Source organism: Notechis scutatus, chromosome 5, assembly GCF_049901735.1.
Source record: "Notechis scutatus isolate UNSWTSFEM ecotype Mainland chromosome 5, rNotScu1.2, whole genome shotgun sequence".
Classification (NCBI taxonomy): domain Eukaryota; kingdom Metazoa; phylum Chordata; class Lepidosauria; order Squamata; family Elapidae; genus Notechis; species Notechis scutatus.
This window is the reverse complement of record NC_142013.1, coordinates 20,032,116-20,053,891: the sequence shown is the minus strand read 5'-3', so window position 1 is coordinate 20,053,891 and position 21,776 is coordinate 20,032,116. Positions and strand designations below refer to the sequence as shown.

At 34.8% G+C, this 21,776-nt stretch overlaps 1 protein-coding gene across 10 annotated transcripts in view; it reads right to left on the bottom strand.

The window, feature by feature from the left end:
* Positions 1 to 21,776, bottom strand: part of ZMYM2 (zinc finger MYM-type containing 2) — an 83,103-nt gene that overhangs the window by 46,612 nt on the left and 14,715 nt on the right. For all 10 annotated transcript variants that reach the window (XM_087966243.1, XM_087966246.1, XM_087966245.1 and 7 more), the window contains 3 exons: positions 16,195 to 16,480; positions 14,680 to 14,845; positions 12,772 to 12,984 (listed from right to left, as the gene is read on the bottom strand). In XM_087966243.1, coding sequence (XP_087822369.1) covers positions 12,772 to 12,984; positions 14,680 to 14,845; positions 16,195 to 16,480 — 665 coding nt within the window. The remainder of the gene's footprint in view (positions 1 to 12,771; positions 12,985 to 14,679; positions 14,846 to 16,194; positions 16,481 to 21,776) is intronic.

Sequence of the window (21,776 nt, the reverse complement as noted above, 5' to 3'; positions counted from 1 at the left end):
AGATGTCTCTGAAGTGAAATTCAGCCGAAAACCAAACACTGCTTTTCTTTTTTAAGGTAAATCTCTGTGCTTTTAACTGAGTTATGAATATAGATTATTACCAAACTAAGTGGCATATTGGTCAAAAACATTGCCTAATAAAGAATCTTAAAAACATTCAAATTCAGCACAAAAAGATTAACCACTTTCAGTTTGTGGGACACTTTTTTTTTGCTCCAGTATTATAAATTTTGATATCCTTGTGTTCAACCTTTTCCAATACTTTTCACATTTGTATAGGGCTTCTCTAAAACCTTGTTCACTTAAGAAACTTATCACTAGTTCTTGTGTACAGATGATAATTAAATACAGCTTCACTCCCCCCCCACCCCCAATGGGCTAGGATGGCCTTGGAAACCCAAAGTATAAACAAACAAGCTAATAAATAAGCAAATATTTCCCTTGATTCAAATCTCAAAAGATATAGAGCTCAACTTGACTATGGTTGCAATCAGGGTATAAGCCATCTTAGTGTATTTAAAGGATTCCTGTAACTGACTTGACACTGCATAAAATATCTTCTGCCTATCTGAATGTCCATCATGAGGGACTTGCGTTGTCATATCTACAAAATAATCAAATTACAAGAACCTTAGGAATGTTCTTGTACCCCAATTAAATCAGTTGCTGAGCAATCTGATTTCCTATTATGTGAATAACAGAATCTGACATCACAGCTTAAGTCCTGAAAAAAGGTTAATTATGTAGCTGAACTTCATACAAAAAGCATATTCTTTCTTGCTAAATATGATCTTCCCTTTAGAGCTTTTTGTATTATTTTTTCATGTCGACAATTTAAAATTTACTATTTCTTCTAAAAAACTACTTCATATACATATTCCAATTACTTACAGTCAGGATTTGTTCAACATATAGTGAAGTCAGTTTGTGAATTCATTCTCATCAGTAAGCTAATACTGCAGTGGCACTTATCATTTGTATTTTTTGTTCTTAGTGGGAAATCTTCAAACTCTTAGTTAATAACTTGTTCAAATGGTAAAATTGGAGTGACTGAGTTCATTATCTTCAGTAAGTAGTATAGCATTAATAGAAGAAACAAGGTTCTGAGACAACAAATTCAAAAATCTTGCAACATGCAGCTCCAAACATACATTGGGTTTTAATTAAGAACTGTTGATGAAATGTGATTCAGAAACTTAAGAAAAGATTGATTAAATGGATACAGACTTGAAATAGTAGCAGAGTAACTGAAATGGGAAATGTATAAATGTCATGAACAATTTTCAACAGAAGACCATTAAATTTATTCAAATATTATATTCAAAGTGACACAAGATGTTTTATTGTTGGTATATTATTTCAGACTTGATTTCTAAAATGAATTATTTCTTCTTTAAGCACTGCTGGAAATGGAATGAGGTCTATCACTTTTTTCGTGTTTGATGGCAATGCTGTAAAGCTTAATAATTTTTGGAAATGATTGATATTAGAATTAAACAATATTTTTAAAATTAAAGTACCATTTCAAAGTATATTTTATTAAATTTTACTGAACTACATATTCTTTCAAGTGTACTGAATATTTATATGTGTTAACTACTGCAAAAATATTCATATGCCCATTAATGCTGCTTGTTTCCCTCTTCAAAGAATGGCAAACTAAGTTGAGGTGGTATGTTTCAATGTTGAGAGTAGTGTTGTATCTTAAAATGTAAATATGATGTAGAATTCAGTTCTAACTGAAAACCATTCCTGGACCACAACTTAACACAATGGTTTGTGTACTTTATCCAACATTTGGCTTTCTCATAGTTTGTATAGTCCTATAGTTCCTATTACTATTTCAATATATACTGGTTAACCATGTTTTTTTTTAAGTTTAATAGTGATTTTTTTAATTTTTTTTAACAGTATTATATATTCAGTAGTTAATAACTTATTGGAAACCTGTAATCTCCATAGCATTTTATTTTATATTTATTTATATGTTCTTTTATGCTTTTCCCTTGCATTTCATTTCAGTTTGTTTTCTCTTAAAATGTGTAATTTTTGAAAAATAAAAACCTTTGACTATCAAATTTCAGATTACTTACCTCAAGGTGATGCTTCTAGTGGCAATTCTTTAGTCATCAACTTCTGAACTGCATGAACTTAAGAATGGACTCACCATAATTTACATTTTATCAAGACATCATTCTGTGACAATAGTTTTCTCCCAAAGGTAAATTATGTTTTGTGCTTTTACACTATTCTATATATTCCACTTTTAGAGCTAAACCCCTCCCTTTCATTTGCTTTTTATGTAGACAACACTATACTGCTTTGACTCTTACAAACAGGTAGTCTTTGACTTATGAAAATAATTGAGCCCAATATTTGTGTTGCTAAGCAAGGCAGTTTTTAAGTGAGTTTTGACCTATTTTACAATATTTCTTGCCACACTTATTAAGTGAATAATAAATACATGCCAGTTGCCACAGATGCTGAAATGGTTGTGTGAAAAATAAAGTCAATCACTTTTTTCAGTGCCGTTGTAACTCTGGATTGTCAATAAAGGAATAACTATAAGTTGAGGATTACCTATAGTTTATCTAGATCAAGAGTGTCAAGATTAATTTCATTGAGGGCTGCATCAGTGTTGTTTGATGGGGGGGGGGGCTGTGGTCAGGATGGCTGTGGACAGCTTGTCACTCGTGTCAGGGGTGCCTGCAGTGGCTCAAGCTCTCTGCCAGCAAAAACAGGGTCCCAACCTTCGGTTTCAGCTGAGATAGTCTCCTGCAACCCTCTACCAGTGAAAATGGAGCTAGGGAGAGCTGGAAGAGGCACCATGGACTGGTCCTTTGTTGTTATTTCCAGGGTAGCCATGCAAGCCAGGTCTATTATAAACTGCAGCTAAACTCTGTTGGGAACCTCACTACTATGTTCAAGTATTCAGCTAAAGCCCAGCATAGAGTATTCGTATTCTTACTTCTCTACAATAATCTGTAGAAGAAATGACTAACAAGTGTTGTAAAAAATTATAAAAGGCAATCAAGATAAAGGAAAGCAAAGGGGCTGGTACAGAAAATATATTCATATTTTCAATTTTTCCAGTGTGTACTGGTTGAATACTTTGACCTAGTCCACACACTGCATCAATTACAGCTTCATGCATTGTGTGAGCCACATGGTTTTCAGAAGTGGTGAATAATTTTTAATTATTGTAGTTTTTGAGTGTCTTGATAATATTTGCTTTTGCAAATCATTATCAAGAATAGAATAGGAATTTAAAAAGAACTTGTGATCATTAAATAAAGAAAACAAATATTATGGAGGTTTAGTAAGATGACTAACAATGGTTGTGATATAAAATTAGCATTCACAATTTATAAAAACTGCAGCAACCTTTTTTAATATTATTATTTATCTCCCTAATTGTGAGTAAAGACAAACACATAGGAACTTACTTACATGCTGTTATATGTTAAGAGATACCAAGCAGTTAGTTTTTTCCCTTCTGAACTTTAAGAAACTTAGTTGAAATTGTTTGCTTTTTATATAATTGCCTGATTTTTTTCTATTTTTCAGAATGTACTGCATGTGTGTTTATATGCTCCAAAGCAGATGAGCTTCTTTGACTTGGAATGTCAGCCCGTGTTATATATTATAACAATAAAAAAATAACTTTCAACTAAGTAACAGTGCATTTAAGTGTTATAGGCCATTAAATAGTTGATATCAAATAACCATAGTTTATAAAAATTAAGTTTCATCTAACTCTCTTCGGGATTTTATGAGGATAAGAGTGCAAGGGGCAGAAAACACTTCACTATAAATTTTGTGGATGAAGAACAGGATGAGTAGATAAATATATTTTACACATTGCAAATATCAGACAGTCTAACTTGCAAGATGCAGGCACATGATAGCTTTAAACAACTTTATGTTCAAATAAATACACTAATGTTAACAGACAAGGAGCAAAACACTTTCCCTCATGAAAGGAGCTTTATTGAAACATGTTTACTCAGATGCAATATTCTGTCTTATGCATAAAAAAAGATCAACAGTTGTATAAAAATCAGAGAAACAAAAACTGAGTGGTTTAAAACCGGTAATATTATGTAAATAAACATTACATAACATTGTAAATCAAGTTTTCAATCTTGAGATAGGAGTACATATATACAGACCTGTCATCAAGCTATTTACTTTCAGGACAAGCAACATTATGTAGACAAGAGTTAAGAAGTATTAAGCCAAAGAAATTAGAGGCATGAAATCAGAAAAGATAATCTAACTATATAGTTTAAACCAGCATATTCAATACACCTCTCTATACCTTTCATCACATCCACACAAATTCATATTCTTTAAATTTCTTGTTTTCAAATATCCATTAATTTCACTCAATCACAACTTATTGGCATTCCTCTCCATCTTATTTATTTTTCCTTCATCTATGTATTTATTCTTATTCTATCTAACCAATTCAACATTTCTTTTGTAATTTTATATTCAATCTATGATCAGCATTCAATCATTCTTGATCCTAATTCTTCTTTTTTCACCAGGTACAATTCTTAAGAAGTATTTCATTCCATTGTTTTGTCTTCCTTGATATAACCAATTCTCCCTTGCATATAAAAAAAAAATGGCAAAACCATACTTTCTTAAAGAAGCCACTTCCTTCTTTCAGCAAACATAAATTCCTTACAAGTCGCCCTCCCACCTACTACCAAGATTTGCCCATCTATATTTAAAATCTTAATATACAAATTAAATTTCTTGCTCAATTTTTGTTGCTGTATATAACTTGTGATTTATTCCCTTGTGAAACAATTACCTCAATATATGATACATTATTATAAAGTAAATATTAATTATCAAAGGATTATAAAAATGAGTGTTATCTACAGTGCAAAGTATTCAGAACCCCTTCACTCAGTACCCCATAATGAAAAAGTGAAACAGAACTTTATGAATATCTTGAAATTTATTAAAAAGAAAAAACTGAAATATATTAATGTAAATATTCAGACCCTTTGCAAGAATACTTGAAATTTTGCTCAGGTGCCTCCCAGTTCTCTTGACTGTTGTTGACATGTTTCTACACCTTGATTGAAGTCTACCTGTGGCAAATCAAATTGATTGGAAATGATTTGGAATGGCACACACCGCAGAGCAAAAGCCATGAGGTCAAAGGAACTGCCTGCAGAGCTCAGAGAGAGGATTATTGCAAGGCACAGATCTGGGGATGGCTACAATAAAATTTCTGCTGCGCTGAAGGTTCCTAAGAGTGCCTTCCATAATTCTCAAAAGGAATAAGTTTGGCACAACCAGGACCAGGCATGATATTCCCCTCTGGAAAAAAAAAATTGGGGCTGGCCAAAAGAGACCCCCCCACCGCGGCCAAGAAATCGCTGCCCAGCTCCCTTTTCCTGCCGCCTGCCCGGGCTCTGCCCGCCCGGGCTCCGCTCGCACCGCCCGCCTGGCCTCCGCTCAGGTATCCGGCTGGGGCTGTCAGGAGTTGCTACCGCCGGCGCGGCTCCGCGCGGCTCCAGTCTCGGGAAGGGAAAGGCAAAACCAGGAGCCGCTGCTGCCGTTGCAAAGCGCCGCCGCGGCTCTTCCTTTTTGCCTTTCCCTTCCTGAGGCAACGCGGGACTGGAGCCACGCAGAGCCGCGCCAGCAGTAGCAACTCCTGACTCGGGGCCTCCGAGGGGAGGGGAAGGAGGAGAAGGGGGAAAGGGGGGGCGATTCCCAAAAAAATCGGAATTCTGATTTTAATCGGAAGAATATCATGTCTGCAGGACTCTTCCAAGAGCTGGTTGCCTGGTCACACTGAGCAATCGGGGGAGAAGGGCCTTAGTAAGAAAGGTGACCACGAGCCCAATGGTCACTCTGATTGAGCTCCAGAGATCCTGTGTGGAGATGGGACAGTCCTCCACCGATCTGGGCTTTATGGCATAGTGGCTAGACAGAAGTCTTTCCTCAGTGCAAAACTCCACTGGAGTTTGCAAAAAAGCACCTGAAAGACTCTCAGACTGTGACTTGAACCCTATTGGACGTGTCTGGAAGGGCCTGAAAAAAACTGTCCACTGACAGTTACCATCCAACCTGACTGAGCTTAAGAGGATTTGCAAGGAATGGCAGAAAATCCCTCAATCCAGGTATGCAAATCTTGTCACGTCATACCGAGAAAGACTCAAGGCTGTAATTGCTGTCAAAGGTGCTTCAACAAAGTACTGAGTGAAGGGCGGTCTGAATACTTATGCCAATGTGATATTTCTTTTTTTTTTCTTTTTAATAAATTTACAGACATTTCTTAACTTCTGTTTTCACTTTCTCATTATGTGGTACTGAGTGTAGATTAATGAGAAAAAAATGAATTTCGACAAATGTAGAATCAGGCCGCAGCATAACAAAACTAACAAAAATTAAGGGGGTCTGAATGCTTTCTGAATACACCATATTCATTAGAGTATATCAAATATATTTGAATATTCTTTCAGATCTTTCTATGGTGCACATTCCTTTGCTCAAAATCAACTCAATTTTATTGCTTCAGACTTGCCATCTACTCTTCCTTGCCCCTCAGAAAGCAAAACAGATTTGTGCAAACATCAAAACAGCAGCGAAGAAAATAAGAAATAACAAGAAGAGAAAGCAAGCAGGTAAGCTAGAAGCAGCCAAAACTGTAAATAATATATATATATATAATTATGACCTACCTAGCAGTTTATGTAATAGTCATTTCCCATTCATGGGCTATTTGAAGCATAAAACTGTGAAGGTACCAGGGAACCAGAAAAACTATTGTATTTCTTTTCCTGATAACGTGAAGATAGCATGTCAGAAGAACAGGAATGATACACATTCTTTTATAATTCTGAATAAAATGTTTCAGAACAAGAATAGCAGACTTTTACCCTTCTCAAATGATATCAGTATCACAACATGAAAGAAATATTATTGTATTTATAATTATACTTTAAAAAGCAAGGTAATTCTTCCTTACGGGAACATTTATAGAAGAGTATTTACTGTTCTTCTTTACAGGACATTTTCTGAATTTTTATCAATGTTTTTGTTCACTTTTATAAAAGTCATCTGTTCCCGATTAGAAATTTCAGCATTGGAAAGAACTCCTCCTGGCTCCATAAATTTGCCTTTCAGATCCCCAAGTGTTGTATACTTATTTGAAAGATAATGAGTTCTGAAATACACACACACACAATTTTAGCTAAGATAAAGACCTGTCCAGATCTTTATCTAACCAGATCTAACTCTGATCAGTATTGTAAGATTAAACAAGATCAAGTGCCACCTAAATTCTAATAAAACATAATTTAACTCTTTATGTCTGATACTTTCTGATTTATCCAAGCATACATTTAATTATAAGTCAATTTAATATACCAACATGATGATTTTAGGATCAAATCACATTATGAAAAATATTAGTATCGTATTTTTGTATAAATATTTTTCTTGTTTAAAAATCTATTTTGTTTCTATTATTTTTCAACAATATGTCTTTTCCAAAACTGCGGGGGTGGGGTGGGGTGGGGGGTTGAGTTCACATCAGCATTTCCCCAAATGATTAAAAACTATGTTCTCAAGTCTGTCTTTTTTATTCACATGTATAACTTATGCAAAAGTATTATGTAAAATGTTTCCTGAATTATGAAAATGTATTTAAGCAGACATGCATACTCACTATATTGCCCATAGTTGCTAAAGACTTGCCATACTAAAACATAGAGTATATGATTTATGAAATACTACCGTGTTTCTCATATAATAAGGCTGGGTCTTATTTTTTTTGAGCCGAAAAAATGGCTAGGCTGTCTTTTCGGGGTGACTTAATTTCCCCCCTTGCATCTTCGGGCGGGCGGCGACGGCTTGGATGTTGACCTCAGCATTGGTGGGGCACTTCGTATCAGGGTCAATGCAGGCAGCACCATATCTCGGTGTGCAACAAAGTACTTCCTAACACAAGCCCCCATTTTGCATGTTTTAATATAGGCCTTAATTTGGGGGGGGCTTAATTTCATTTCATGCCTATAAAACATGCTGGGACTTCCTATTGGGGGAGGCCGTATTGTTGGAGAAACAGGGTATCATATTCCAGAGGTTTTGGAGGAGCTACAAAATTCAAATAATGAATAAAATAAATAGGATACAAAAATGTTTCAATATCATTTCCACATTTCTTTTTTTTTTCTCCATCCCAAAGTTTATCCATGTTAACATTGGAAAGATATATAGTCAGACAAACTTTTACCAGTTTTATTCTCTCTTTGGGATAGAAGCACTCAAAGGATGCTTACTGTAAAAGTACTACAGTATGGTATGTTTCTAAAAAAATTCAAAAATTCAACTAATTAAATTGTTAAACTTAACCACTTTAATTTAAACAAAACCTGACTAAGAAAAATGTTCTAAAATCCAAAAAGGAGCTGAGCACAATTTTTAAGGGAATTCACCCCTTACAGTGTCCAATATTAATACCTAGAAAAGTAAGTGGGCCTATATTGCTTTTCTCAAAGATTCCTAGATTTTGTCCTGGACTTTTAAAACTGTTCATAGGAAGGATTAACAAGTCTAATTTCACTGATAAAATAGGAAAACATAACCAAAAATACACCTGCCAATTTTTTTTTCTGTCTACTCAAATCTTGCCTTAAAGAAAACATTTAGCCCTAACATTAACCAATATTTTTGGTGCCATTTTGGCTTCACTATAATCAATTCAGATAAAAATACAAGGCCAATTGAGGTCCTCGTATAGTAAATGGAAGTTCTTTGTATTATTTCAATTTATTAAAATAACAGCATTATCTTTTAAATAGTTAATAATTAAATTTAAAATAAATCTTTGCAATTTCATTTACATATATTTGTTACTATAGTAACTTTAGATGTTCATTTTAAAAATAAATCACATCCAGGATTTAATGTCTCAATACCAAATATGACATTCATTATACTATATAAAGCAGACAATCTATTAACATAAAAGTTATCACATATTTTCAGGTGGTCCTCGCTTAATGTCCACTCACTCAGAAACCATTCAAACTTATGATTGCAGAGAACAAGTGGTACCTACAACCACTCTATGTACTCATTATCGCTGCTTTGTCCCTGTCATCATTTGATTATGATCCTGGCACTAGGTACTTGGCTTACAATTACATGATGTTCTCAATTTATGATCACAATTGAGTCCAAAATTTCTGTTGCTAAGTGAAATATTTGTTAAGTGGATTTTGCCCATTTTTACTACCTTTCTTGCCAAAGTTGTTAAGTGAATCACTGCAGTTCTTAAATTAGTAACATTGTTAGGTGTTGTTAGGTGAATCTGGCTTACCCGGTGACTTTGGTTGCAAGAAAGCAACCATCTTAAATGAGTCAGTTGCCAAGCATCCAAATTTTGTTACATGACCATGGGTATGCTGCAACAGTTGTAAGTGTGAAAAACGGTCATAGGTCACTTTTTTCAGGGCTGTTGTAACTTTGAACAGTCACTAAATGAACTGTTGTAAGTCAAGGACTACTTGTATGAGGTTGCAGCATCCCATAGCCACATAACTGCCATTTGCAACTTTCTTTCCCTGCTTCCTACAAGCAAGTAAATGGCCAGAGATTGCAAATGGCAATGCCCTTGCTTAATGACTCATGATGATTGAATGTCATCACATGACATTGCGCCTACAACTACATACATCACTTAGTAATGGAAATTCTGGTCCAAATTTCCAATGTTAAGTGAGGACTATCCATAAGTAATTATTTCCCTTTCCAAATTCTTAAACTAGAGTCGATACCCTCATTTATTCAGTGAACAATAACTGTGACAAAGGACTCCCTTGAAAACTGGAATCAGCCAGCTATCAGAATGCACATTTCTAAAGTGGGTGGCCTATTAAATGTCTCATTTTACACTCCTCTTTGTGGACTGATGCCTATAATGATGTTCCTTGAGACCATACTAAATGTTAAGGGTCATTTCTCAGAAGAATTAAATTAAAACTCAATTCCTTTTGGCAGTTCAGTATGGCTTCACGGAAAAACAGAGAAATGCCTTATTTGGTCTACAACTCTACAGTGTCATTGAGAAAATGGTCAATGATATGTAGTGTGTACAATCCCATGGGCTAAAAAGCAGTGCTTTCCTTACTTCTTATACATTCCTGTATAACCATGCAGAATGAAATATGCTTTAGTTTGCAAACACCTGGGCACTTTTCTCACATGGCAATCATAATACAAGAAAAGCTGATAGTCCAAAAAAGAATAAACAATCTAGAACAGTAGTTTGGAAAGCTATTCTTAAAGCTAACAAGAATGAAACTGAACAAGACCAAAGTGAGTTGGAACTCAAGCAATTACTTCAAAAAAAAAAGTAATTTGTAAAAATGTATTTATTAACAAATATTAAGTAGGAACAAATATCGTATCAGTTCTAGTTTTTCTTACTACATAAATATCAAATATTTGTGCAGCTATTTAATACAACTTTTATAAAAGCAAAAGGCAAAATCAGCATTTTTATAGCTTACTGTATTTAGGAGAAATTTCAACTAATTTTCAAGATAAAGCCCAAATTTTTGAAACAATCATTTAGCCCTGTAATGGCACTCTGTTATTCTATTAGACTGAAAACCTCTCAATATTTAAACATCTTTAAACAATGTTCTTAACTGTAACTAAAGATATGTTGAGTTTTAAATCAAACACCTATGCAATTAACATTTTTATTTAAATTTCAGCTATTAAAACTCTTATGCAAAATACTAAGTCTAAGGGTACTAAAATTTTATCCTACATCCTACATAAAGATCATTTAAGTTTAGCCTAAAAAGCCATTGATTTATTAAATGATTCTAAACTAAGTTATTTGAAGCTAATAGATTTTCATGTATAGAGAGATAAAAGAATATAAGTATCTCCACAAAATATTATTCATACGCTGTAATGCTCACTTCTTTTACTGGGGCATGTCAGAAGCATATAAAATCAACTACATGCCTAAATATTAACTGCAATGGAAATTCATGACTTTCTTTTATGGTTAGATCCAACAGTTGCTTACAGTGAAATATAGAAAATTTACTCATTAGAATTGCTTCTGGGAATAAGCAACAATAAAGGAAAGTAAGCCTACTACATTTCACTATAAGACATACAACCCTACTGCATTGCAATGGTCAAATATATTATTATCCACTGAAGTCAAAAAACACCAGAAAAAAGTTACTATAAGAGTGCTTAATGACAACTGAATGCAATGATTTATTATCTTTCCATTTTACAGATACTAAAATCATTCCTCCCACTATCACTTACATATATAAACTGTTTTATGTGTTATTCTATCCCATATAACTTCCAAATATAGTTAAAAAAAATATCAAGGATTCAAATACTAATTTAGAATGGCCTCTACACATATCAAATGACCTCTCTTCTGAAAACATATGGGATAATATGGTAAAATAGCATGAAGTATCTATACAGGTGAAAAAAATGTACAAGTCACAATAAACTGAGATACAGAGTTATCTTTTAACCACATTTCGTGTTCACTTGGAATTTCTGCAATGCATGTTATTCTTGTATCTTTTGGGTTCCTTCATGAAATCTTATTCAAGGCTTCTCCAAGTTTCTCCGTGGCTTCTCTGTATGCCTATCATTTTTAGTATCTTGGATAACCTATTTTGCCCCTTTTGTTTTGCTGTGTAATAAAACAACAAGGCCTGTGTTATGTTTCTAAAAGTGCTGGTTGCATATTATCAAAAATATAAGCAGCATCTCAACATTTTGAACAGGATAAATTAAAACAGAAATTCTAGGGTATTTTCACTCACTATAATGTATCTTTAAAAGACTAGCTAAAAGTTTTCATTAAAAAAAAGAAAATCCGCCATTTAAAATAGGATATTCTAAAAAGTATCTTGAGAAACATTGAACTAGCCTAAAGTTCAAAGGTTACACTCAGTGCACAAGGAAGTTTCTGTTACAGAAACTTTCCTGAACTCCAAGAATCTGGGCTTCCAGAGAACAATCTTCTGAAGATCCAAAAATACTTTGAAAAGAACTGGAATACAGGGAAGCAGGAAAAACTGGATGGAATAACTTCAGGCTACTGAGACTAATCCCCCCGTAAAAACAGAAATATATCACCCTAAACTTGAGAAAACAAAAACACTAAGAGTGTAAGTACACCTATATTATTGGAAATTATGGGTTATGTTGTCTAAACAGAGCCTGCTGTAGAAATTTAGTTGCAGCAATTTTGCTTCATAGTTACAGATGAATTATCCATAGAAAGGGGGACACATTCAAAATAATAATTGCCTCTGTAAAAAGTCAACTACTATTTCTCTTTCAAGATCCTTGGTGAGACACTTGTGCAGGCAGACAAAACTTGTAGGGTAATAGTTATTATTATTTATTCATTTCAAAACAACTGGGACTTTCTAAAATGAAGCACATAACTTCTAGGTTATGATAAAAAATGAAACCTCATTTACTGTGAACAGAATTTTATAGAACATAGTTTTACTGTAAAAAGCAAAACAATATTTTACAAATCCAAGTGAAAAGAACGTATGAAATACGACTCCAATCAGTAGAGTCACCACATATTCTTATTTTGCCTTCATAGTTTAGCAAACATGCTTCTAAATTGACAACAAAAAGCACAACTCTTGACTGTAATGATACAATCTAACTGAAGATTTTACTTTACAAGTGTTACATAAAAATAAATGTAGAAGTTACCTGTTTATATTCACTAACACAGCTTTGGCAACAGAATCTTTTCGGCTCTCCATCAACCATAAGAATATTGTTTGCTGCACCTTTACTTGGAAGGTATTCTCCACAATGCTCACAACAATTCATGATTAAACCATTTGCCATTCGGTATCGATTGAAGCAGTGATCACTACACAACTTATGAGTCATGTTTTTAAAGCTAACTTCATGACGTATCTAAAAGCAAAAAAAAAATTATATGAAAATATAGTTTTATTTTAATTATGAATTTCAAGCATAACTTTAGGTTAATTGTTTAAGCAACCTTGGAACCTGCCATTTCAGAAATAGGTTAGACTGCCACTTAAAATATAGATGTTAGGCATTTTAGCTGTATAGAAAATACATCATATAACAATTCAGAAAAATTCCTTATTTTAAAAACGGAGGTAGCACAGAGTTCTATAGCCTTCTGTATAAAGATTATAATGACAAAGGACATGCTGCTTTATCATCACTATAGTCAGTCACTACATAAATTAAATAGACATGTAATTTTTGGTTTTAAAAAATTTAAGTCATGATAATGCATTTATAAGTTACACAAAATTATGTTCACAGATGTTAACAAAAGTGAGGGTTTTTAAAAAACAACAACACAAATATAAGAATGCCCTTAAATTTCAATGTTAAAACATAAAGCTAATTTGCTCTTTCTCAACCTCTACGTCCTAATAGTCCTACTCCACAACAGTTTATTTTCTTTGGACAGCAGCACAGCTTTGATATACAACTGATTTTCCTCTCTCTGAAAAATAGACTACACATTCTTGCAGATACAAGAGAATACAGTGTGTGTGTGTGTGTGTGTGTGTGTGTGTATCACATGCTAGGACTGCATGCTCAAATGTTCCAATTAGGAAATATTTAAAAAATTTTAAAACTAATCTGAAGGAGAAAGGCTTAGTAGATGTCTACAGGAGAATTTCCAAAGGCCACTATGGTGCTTTACTCATTCAACTATAGAACTTTCATGTCTTGTACTTAGTATGAGTATTTGTCAAGAGATGGTATAACCCGCCCACACCAAATAAACTTTCAACTTTTCGCAGGCACCTTTACTAAACAATCCACTGTTTTTCAAGCAAATATTAGTGGCCCCCCCCCCCCCCCCCCCCCCCCCCCCCCCCCCCCCCCCCCCCCCCTTGCCTCGGGAAGGAAGCAAGGCCGGCCTCAGGCCGGCTCCTGGTCCCCCCCCCCCCCCCCCCCCCCCCCCCCCTTTCCTTCCCCCCCCCAAAACACCCCCCCCCCCCCCCCCCCCCCCCCCCCCCCCCCCCCCCCCCCTCGCGAGCTTCGGGCCGAGCCTTATCGCTGTGCTTTAAAGGCCCCGTGGCAGCTGCGTGCCCCAACTGTTTGAGGCGGCCAGACCATCTCATCTGCCACCCCCCCCTCGGGCAAAAGGCTATCGCGCAAAATGGAGTGGTTTTGTCAAGAGATGAAATACGATACACCAAATAAAATTTCAACTAGTTAGCAGGGAACCTTTACTAAACAATCCACTGTTTTTCTCTAAACAAAAATATAATTGGTATTCAGCTTTGTTCGGGTATTTTCCCATGTCATTATAGTTGTGCTTTTAAAGTTGTAGCAATGTTTCGGCAGAATCTCATCTGCCATCATCAGGCTTCACAATACAGAAGCCTGATGATGGCAGATGAGATTCTGCCGAAATGTTGCTACAACTTTAAAGCACAACTTTTAAGCACAACTATGACGTGGGAAAATACCCGAACAAAGCTGAATACCATACATGTGAGTACCCGCGAAAACTTAAGAAAACAAAAATATAAATTATATCGATAAAATTTTAAGAGAACTCCAATAAAATGGATTTTGGGAGGGGGGGAAATCACTGAAAAATAGCAAACAAACCTCAGTTAGTTTACCACAGATAGTGCATCTTGACTTATTTAAGATTCCTTTTGAAGGATTCTGTTTGTCTTCATAGAAAGACAGACATGATGTACTGCAAAACTCCTGGAAAGATTCACTTGAATCAACCTGAGCAACAATGGTTCCTTTCATTGTTGTTATGTCTCTGAAAAACAAAATTATTCAGTACTTTAGTGACCATTGTGTGTTTTTTATTCTCAGAAATTTCAGTTCTTTAAAAAAAAACCTGGTCTATCAGATTGTTATGAATGTAATACTCAATCTCATCTGAAGATAGTGTAATTTCTTAACAAGAGTCCCTGTTTCTATTTTTAATGAAAAACTAATGCTACAAAAAATGACAGAGGAAAATAAACATAATTGGTCAAACAAAAACTAAAGTAATTTCTATCATCCTGCTTTTATGAAACTTTTAATGTACTGATGTAACAAGATATAACTCCAACAACCTTCTTCCTCCAACCCCTATTTATCCCCTTTTATGCTATTAATCATGTTTTGATATGTATATATACAAAAAGGAATGACTTGTCAATGAGACAGTTTGGTATGTTTTGTTACCAGCTCTTTAAATTACCAGCTCTTTAAGTGATGGAATTCTCAATTATGACTGACATCAAAAACGATATTGCTTTTTAGATAGAGACATTGGAAAAGGAACGTGTTCTTTCAGCCAGTTTTTTATTTCACAATGTTTTACAAATAATATACTTATTACCTTTAATTAGTAACCAAAAAACAATGGAGATAAATTAAGAGATAAAAATGATGATCTAATAAATGCCATTACAAACAAAATTATTCCATTATGCTTTTCCTATTTATTGCTGACAAACACCAAAAATCAAAAGATCTTGCTTTTCTATTTACATGTATTAAATAAAGGTCAAAAATTGAACAGCTATAATAAGCTTGTATGAAACTCAACTTTCTATAACCATTTAGTCATTTTTAAAAAAATATCTGAATGTATCATGGATAGAATTATTACAAAAAAGCAGAATTTTAAATTAGAATAAATCTTAATATATCACTTATTTATAGATGTAGCTATAGAAATAAAATAAAACAAATAACTTCCAATATGACTACTAGTTTACTGTAGATATTTATCACAGAAAACCTGGGTTACTTCTATCATTATGCAAACTAATTTCCATTTAGAAAATGTGACTTTTTTCTTCATTTTTTAAAATTTAGCTTATGCACCTATAAATTAGAGCTATGTCTACATTCACTATTAATTTTAATTCTCACCAAATGTCAGAACAGACAATAGCAATTATAGTCAATTATTACTAGCCAATAACAAACTTAACTAAGCCTGCTCTCCTTAATAATTAATATTTGCCCAGGACTACATTATTATGCAAACAACTGATGAAAGAACATAAAGAAAAGTATCTCATTTGTTTCTTAAATAATAAAATTGATTTCATGAAGTTATTAGAACAATTAACAGGACTATAGTTTTAACAAATGAAATATCCTTACTTTTTGCACATAACACAGAGTTTCTTTGGAGCTGGTTTATGTGAAAATGATGAAAGGCAAGTCGTAGAGCAAAAAAGGTGAACAGATCCTTTCCGCTGATATGCAGTCTGGCCCTTTTGCAAAGGCTTTTTGCAGTTAGCACATGTAACTTTAACCTGCTTTGAAGGTTGCTGTTGTGCAGGTGGTTGGAAGACTTGCTTGGGAAGAGATGCCACAGGAGATAGGGAATCTACACCTGGTTGCTTCTGATTTCTTGGAAATGAAGCTGACTGAGATATCCAGGAATCTTTAAAATATACAAAATGAAGTTAACAGCTTTAGGAAGTTTACAATGGCAATGGGCTGGCATTAATCTGACAGTAAAGCACAGTATTGCATTGCCTAGTGCAGGTAAAAACTACAGAAATTGTTAACTGTTGTTAACAGTGAATTGAATTGCAATAATCTCTATAGCCCTATTTTTTAAAAAAATACAGAAACTGCAATAGAAGATTATAAACCATGGTAACTTTGAGCGTATTATTATTTAAATGAACATTTCAAACACTTTTAAAATAGGAATTGTTCCTATGTAAGGTTCTTGTCCAAATTTAACATGATACTACAAAGCAAGTTAAACAATGATTACTTTTGACAATGGCCTGAGAAAATAAGGCCAACATGGAAATGATTTATTGGTCATGTAAAACAAACATCCGCCAAGCCTTAGTTTAAGAAAAAGGAGAAAGCTTTACATTTTAATTTCAATTATTGAAATAAGGGCTGTCAATTTCCCAAGAAGTTTCAAGTTTGTCTACTCCCCTATTGTCTTACCACATTTTACAAATCTGTATAGGAATAATTCAGTTATCTGAAAAGCATCTTATATTGTTTACATTGTGTCTATTATATACAAGTAATGAATACTTACCTCCAGTAGCAGGAAGAGGATTTTAAACAATAAATCAAATGATTGTTACTTTATTATAACTTGAACATACTTTCTATGATTCAGTTATTCAAAAGCTACCTGCTTTTGGGGAAACCTTTTGACTTGAAGTATATTTTTTTATATCTCTGCAACTGCAGTTCAGATGTTAACGTGTTAATTTCATTCTCGTTTATGTGACTCGATAACTGGGTCCCATCAACTTTAGCCCAATATTTTGTAGGCAAGTAACACAGTATTGTTATTACTATTGAGATGGTACATATATAAAGAATCTTGCTTTTCTTGAGAGTTTTTTTAGTGTTGATATATGCATTTACACTGTGTATGCTCTCACATTAACTCCTTTTTTATTTTTGTAACTATCAGCTATTAGTACCGTGTTTTTCATATAATAAGGCTGGGTCTTATTTATTTTTTGAGCCCGAAAAAATGGCTAGGCTGTCTTTTCGGGGTGACTTAATTTCCCCCTTGCATCTTCGGGCGGGCGGCGACGGCTTGGATGTTGACCTCAGCATTGGTGGGGCACTCCATTATCAGGGTCAATGCAGGCAGCACCATATCTCGGTGTGCAACAAAAGTACTTCCTAACGGCAAGCCCCCCATTTTGCATGTTTTAATATAGGCCTTAATTTGGGGGGGAGGGCTTAATTTCATTTCATGCCTATAAAACATGCTGGGACTTCCTATTGGGGGAGGCCGTATTGTTGGAGAAACAGGGTATATGCAAGCAAAAACATCAGGAAAATGGAAATAATTTCTTTTGTTGGGCTTTCCTCTAACAGATAACAAAACAACAAAAATAAAAACAAAAAATCCAACACCTATAGTAAGCTAAACTTCTTTTTGGCCTATATATTTACTTTTCAAAATGAGATGGATGGCATATAAATTTATCAAATAAATAAATAAATATACCCAAAGAATATGGGTATAAAAATGTGAAGTAATTTAAAAGGTCTCTTCTTTTGGTTGAAGGCACTGTGGAGATAACTTTTTGGAAAACTTTGATGACAACAGACTTATTTTCTCTTAGGGGATTCATTGCAATTTTCCAAAAATATTTTACTATCATATTGTTTACTATTTTTTTTACAATCTGGTTAATAAGCAGCATTTACATAAACTACTACACCTTGCTTATCTGAAATAAGGAATTATTGAATGGAAGCTGATCTGAAGTTCTCATTGATGACCAGGAGACTCAACACATTTTCAGCTCTGTTCTGACAGAACACTTGAGCTTTTCCAACAGAACACAACCAACTTGAAACATTTAGGCAAAACATTTCAATTGGTACAGTTTTGTTGTGTGAGCTAGAACACACAGTCTATTTGATACATATCCTTTTATTGTCCAATCTGTAGCTTTCAAGGTTATTTTTGTCTTCTATTGAACATTGCTTCGGCAACATTTTCTACCATTGGTTACATTGCAGTAATTGCAGTTCTTGTATTCAGTATTGCACTTTCTTGATACTGCAGTCAAATTCTATTCATGTGGCAAAAATAGTTGTATTTTCATGTTTTTAACTTTTAGTAATGATCAACTCAGTAACATCACATCTTACTGTATTTGAAAACCATCAATCATGCAAAAAGTAATGCAGATATCATATACCTGTCCTGAAGAATGTTACTTAAAAGCTAGTGATGCTCATGAAATATTGGAAAGTTTATATGTGAATGTGCTGGAAAAATAGTACAGGTTTAAAAACTGCATTCCCCCGGGTTCAGGTATCTGAAGTTGATAACTATAGACATGAACCCATTAGGCAAAGTAAATGATATCACATATCTACAATTTTTGGAACTGAGGTCTCTGTTTTATGCACATGCGAAACTTAACATCCAGCCTCTATCCCCAATAATTCCTGGCATCATCATTATTCTGACCTTATAATGCTTTCTTCAGCTTACTTCCATCATACTGAAAATGAGGAAGCGCAGAGGAAAGTGGCAAATGTTTGCTCAATGTCAACCTCCAAATTGGCGACTATCAAGGCCAGTACTGCCACACGCAGGAGGGGGTAAGAGCAGGCACAGAAGGGGTGGGAAAGACTCAGGAGGTATGTGCGAGGATGCAATGGCAAAGCAGGAAACAGCGGTGATGGAGCCCAGCGTGGAACAGCGGGGGTCATGAATGGAATGAGGAAGAGGAATTCCCTGCAAGGGGCAGGATGGGAGTATGGAAAGCTGTAGCACTAATTTCAATTCATTTCACTCCGCACCGAGACTGTTACTGATAAAGGTGATAGTGACTCTAGCTGGAGTGTTTTGGTCTCTTCCCTTGCAGTACAGGGCTTGGAACCGTGACACTCAAAGCTGAGATCCTACTGATGGGAAATGCATTCGAGGAGAAAGTATATAACCTTGAACCTCTGATGGAGAACAGCATCAAGCTCAAAAATTAGCTGGAACCTTCACTGCAACCCTGTAAATGCACTATTGGGGTCTGCAAAGCAAGCCTAATCAAAGCATTATCAAGAGCTACTTTGAGAACGTAGCTACAACTACTTTAGGTGCAGAGTCATCAAAACATGACACTGTTATTTCCACAGCTTTGAGAAGTGCTCCAATGATTTATTTTTATGTTGTATTTTTAATTAATTCTGGTAGGAAGTTCAAATTTTCTTCTTTTTACTTGGACCTTTGTTCTTTTGAGACAAGTAAGGTTTCATGATCTGTAGTTGCATGATATGGATTCTAATCTTGCTATATAAAACCAGGCCTGATATTAACCCAGGTAAGAGAAAATGCTAACAGATAACAACAATGGTTGTTTGATACAGAGCAGGGAAATCCACATCATTATACTAGCTGGGATTCAATATATTTCAGAAATGAATCAGATACACAACAGGCATTTAACACACATTTAACTATATCAAAATACATGTAGCTCTCACAAAGGAATGTAGAAATTGTCAGGAAGCAAATCAAAATCCAATAGGTATGAATAGTTAAATACTCAAAATTCAGCCATTAGTGAACAAGATTACTAATTAAATAGAATCATTGATATGCTTCGTACATGGATGTAAGAAATATTAACTTTTTATTAATTTTTCTTAAGCTAATATTATTTTTTCAAGCACCACTGGTTTTCTTATAAATCTTTTTAAATCAAATATTTTCAATCATATACTTGTCATCTCAAAATGAAGCTACAGATGTCAGATAAATGACATAAAAGCTTACCTTATAAATAGGCTTTATTTTAACACAACAAAATACCTGAAATGAGCCCCCCAATTTGACTGGCAATACTGCTTTTTCAAAGGAACTTATCTGGCCCTTCAGGCTTTAGGAGGGAATGACTCTTCTTCTTGTGGTTTGCCAGGAGCCGGTGCAGACAGCAGTAGAGTCGGACAGTGAGGGAGAAAGGGGACCAGTCAGGGAGTCTGGAGAGGACTTGGACGAGGGTCCTGCATCTGATGAAGGGATGGGGCCAGGACCATCTGGGAGTGGCAGCAGCAAAGCAGGGGACCCAGGGGAGCCTGTTCCCAGTGTGCATGTGCGCAGAGCTGCTAGAAGGCGAGAGCAGCTGAAGCAGAAGGGGTGACTTGGGAGCAAGGCTGGGAGGTGATTGCCCCTCCCATAAGGGATAAAAGTCAGACCTCAAAGACGAAAGTTTTGCAGGAAACGAAGTAGTTTGATAGATTCCGAGTCCTCATTGAAGCTCTGGTTGGTTTTTTCAGGTATTTCAGTTGGTTTCTGTTATAATTGGATACTTCTGTTTTTGGCAACATTCCACAGCACTGAAAGGCGTGTGCTTATTTTGGGGAACTGTCTATAATGAGTTCTGGCTGGGAATGAAAGTAATTCCAAGTGTTGCAATAAAATAGGTTTTGCTTTTAAAATAAGTTTGTGTTTAAGTCTGTTTGGAGAAGCCTGGGTCAGAACACATCTTTCTTGCCAGGTTTGTTTTCTTTGCCATCATTGTTTTGTCTTGCTTCTTTTTTGCATTGTTCTTTGTTTTAAAATGTTTTATCTGTAAACTACCCAGTCGTCAGAAGGGGCAGCATATAAATTTAAGAATTAATTTATCTGGCTTTCCGTGTAGAATTTTTGTAATAAATAGTAAGAAATTTTATTAAATGGTGGCTTATAAATAATGCAAATAAGTTATTAAATTTGTATACAGCCTCACAATTGTCTAAAAGACAGACTCAAAAGTAAAACTACAAAGTATCACAATACACTGTGCTACCATTGCACAGTAATTCAATGATTGATTTGAGTGAGCACATTCCCTAATTCCCACTGCTCAATCCTACTGCATGCAACTGTTAAGCTATTGGAGCTCAGCAAATCTCTATGATTGCCACTGTCAGTTTTATATATAAACATTTAGACAAGTATGGTTTCATTTTAAGTTTATTAACAAACTCATGCCTTGACAGATTTCCCCCAAATATATTTAATGCTTATTCAAATAGAAAGAATGCTGAGAATATTCAGCTTAATCTTACAGTGGATAGCCTGCATAATAGTTATTGATTGTATTTCAAATTACCCAGCTAAAAAAAGAAGTTTTCAAAACAGGTTGCCAGGCTCCAATGCAATCTTTCATTCTTAAGAATACCAGACAGTTTCTAATGAGAGTTGCCAGTAAAAGCACAAAAAATGTAAGTAGGAGCACTGAGCATAT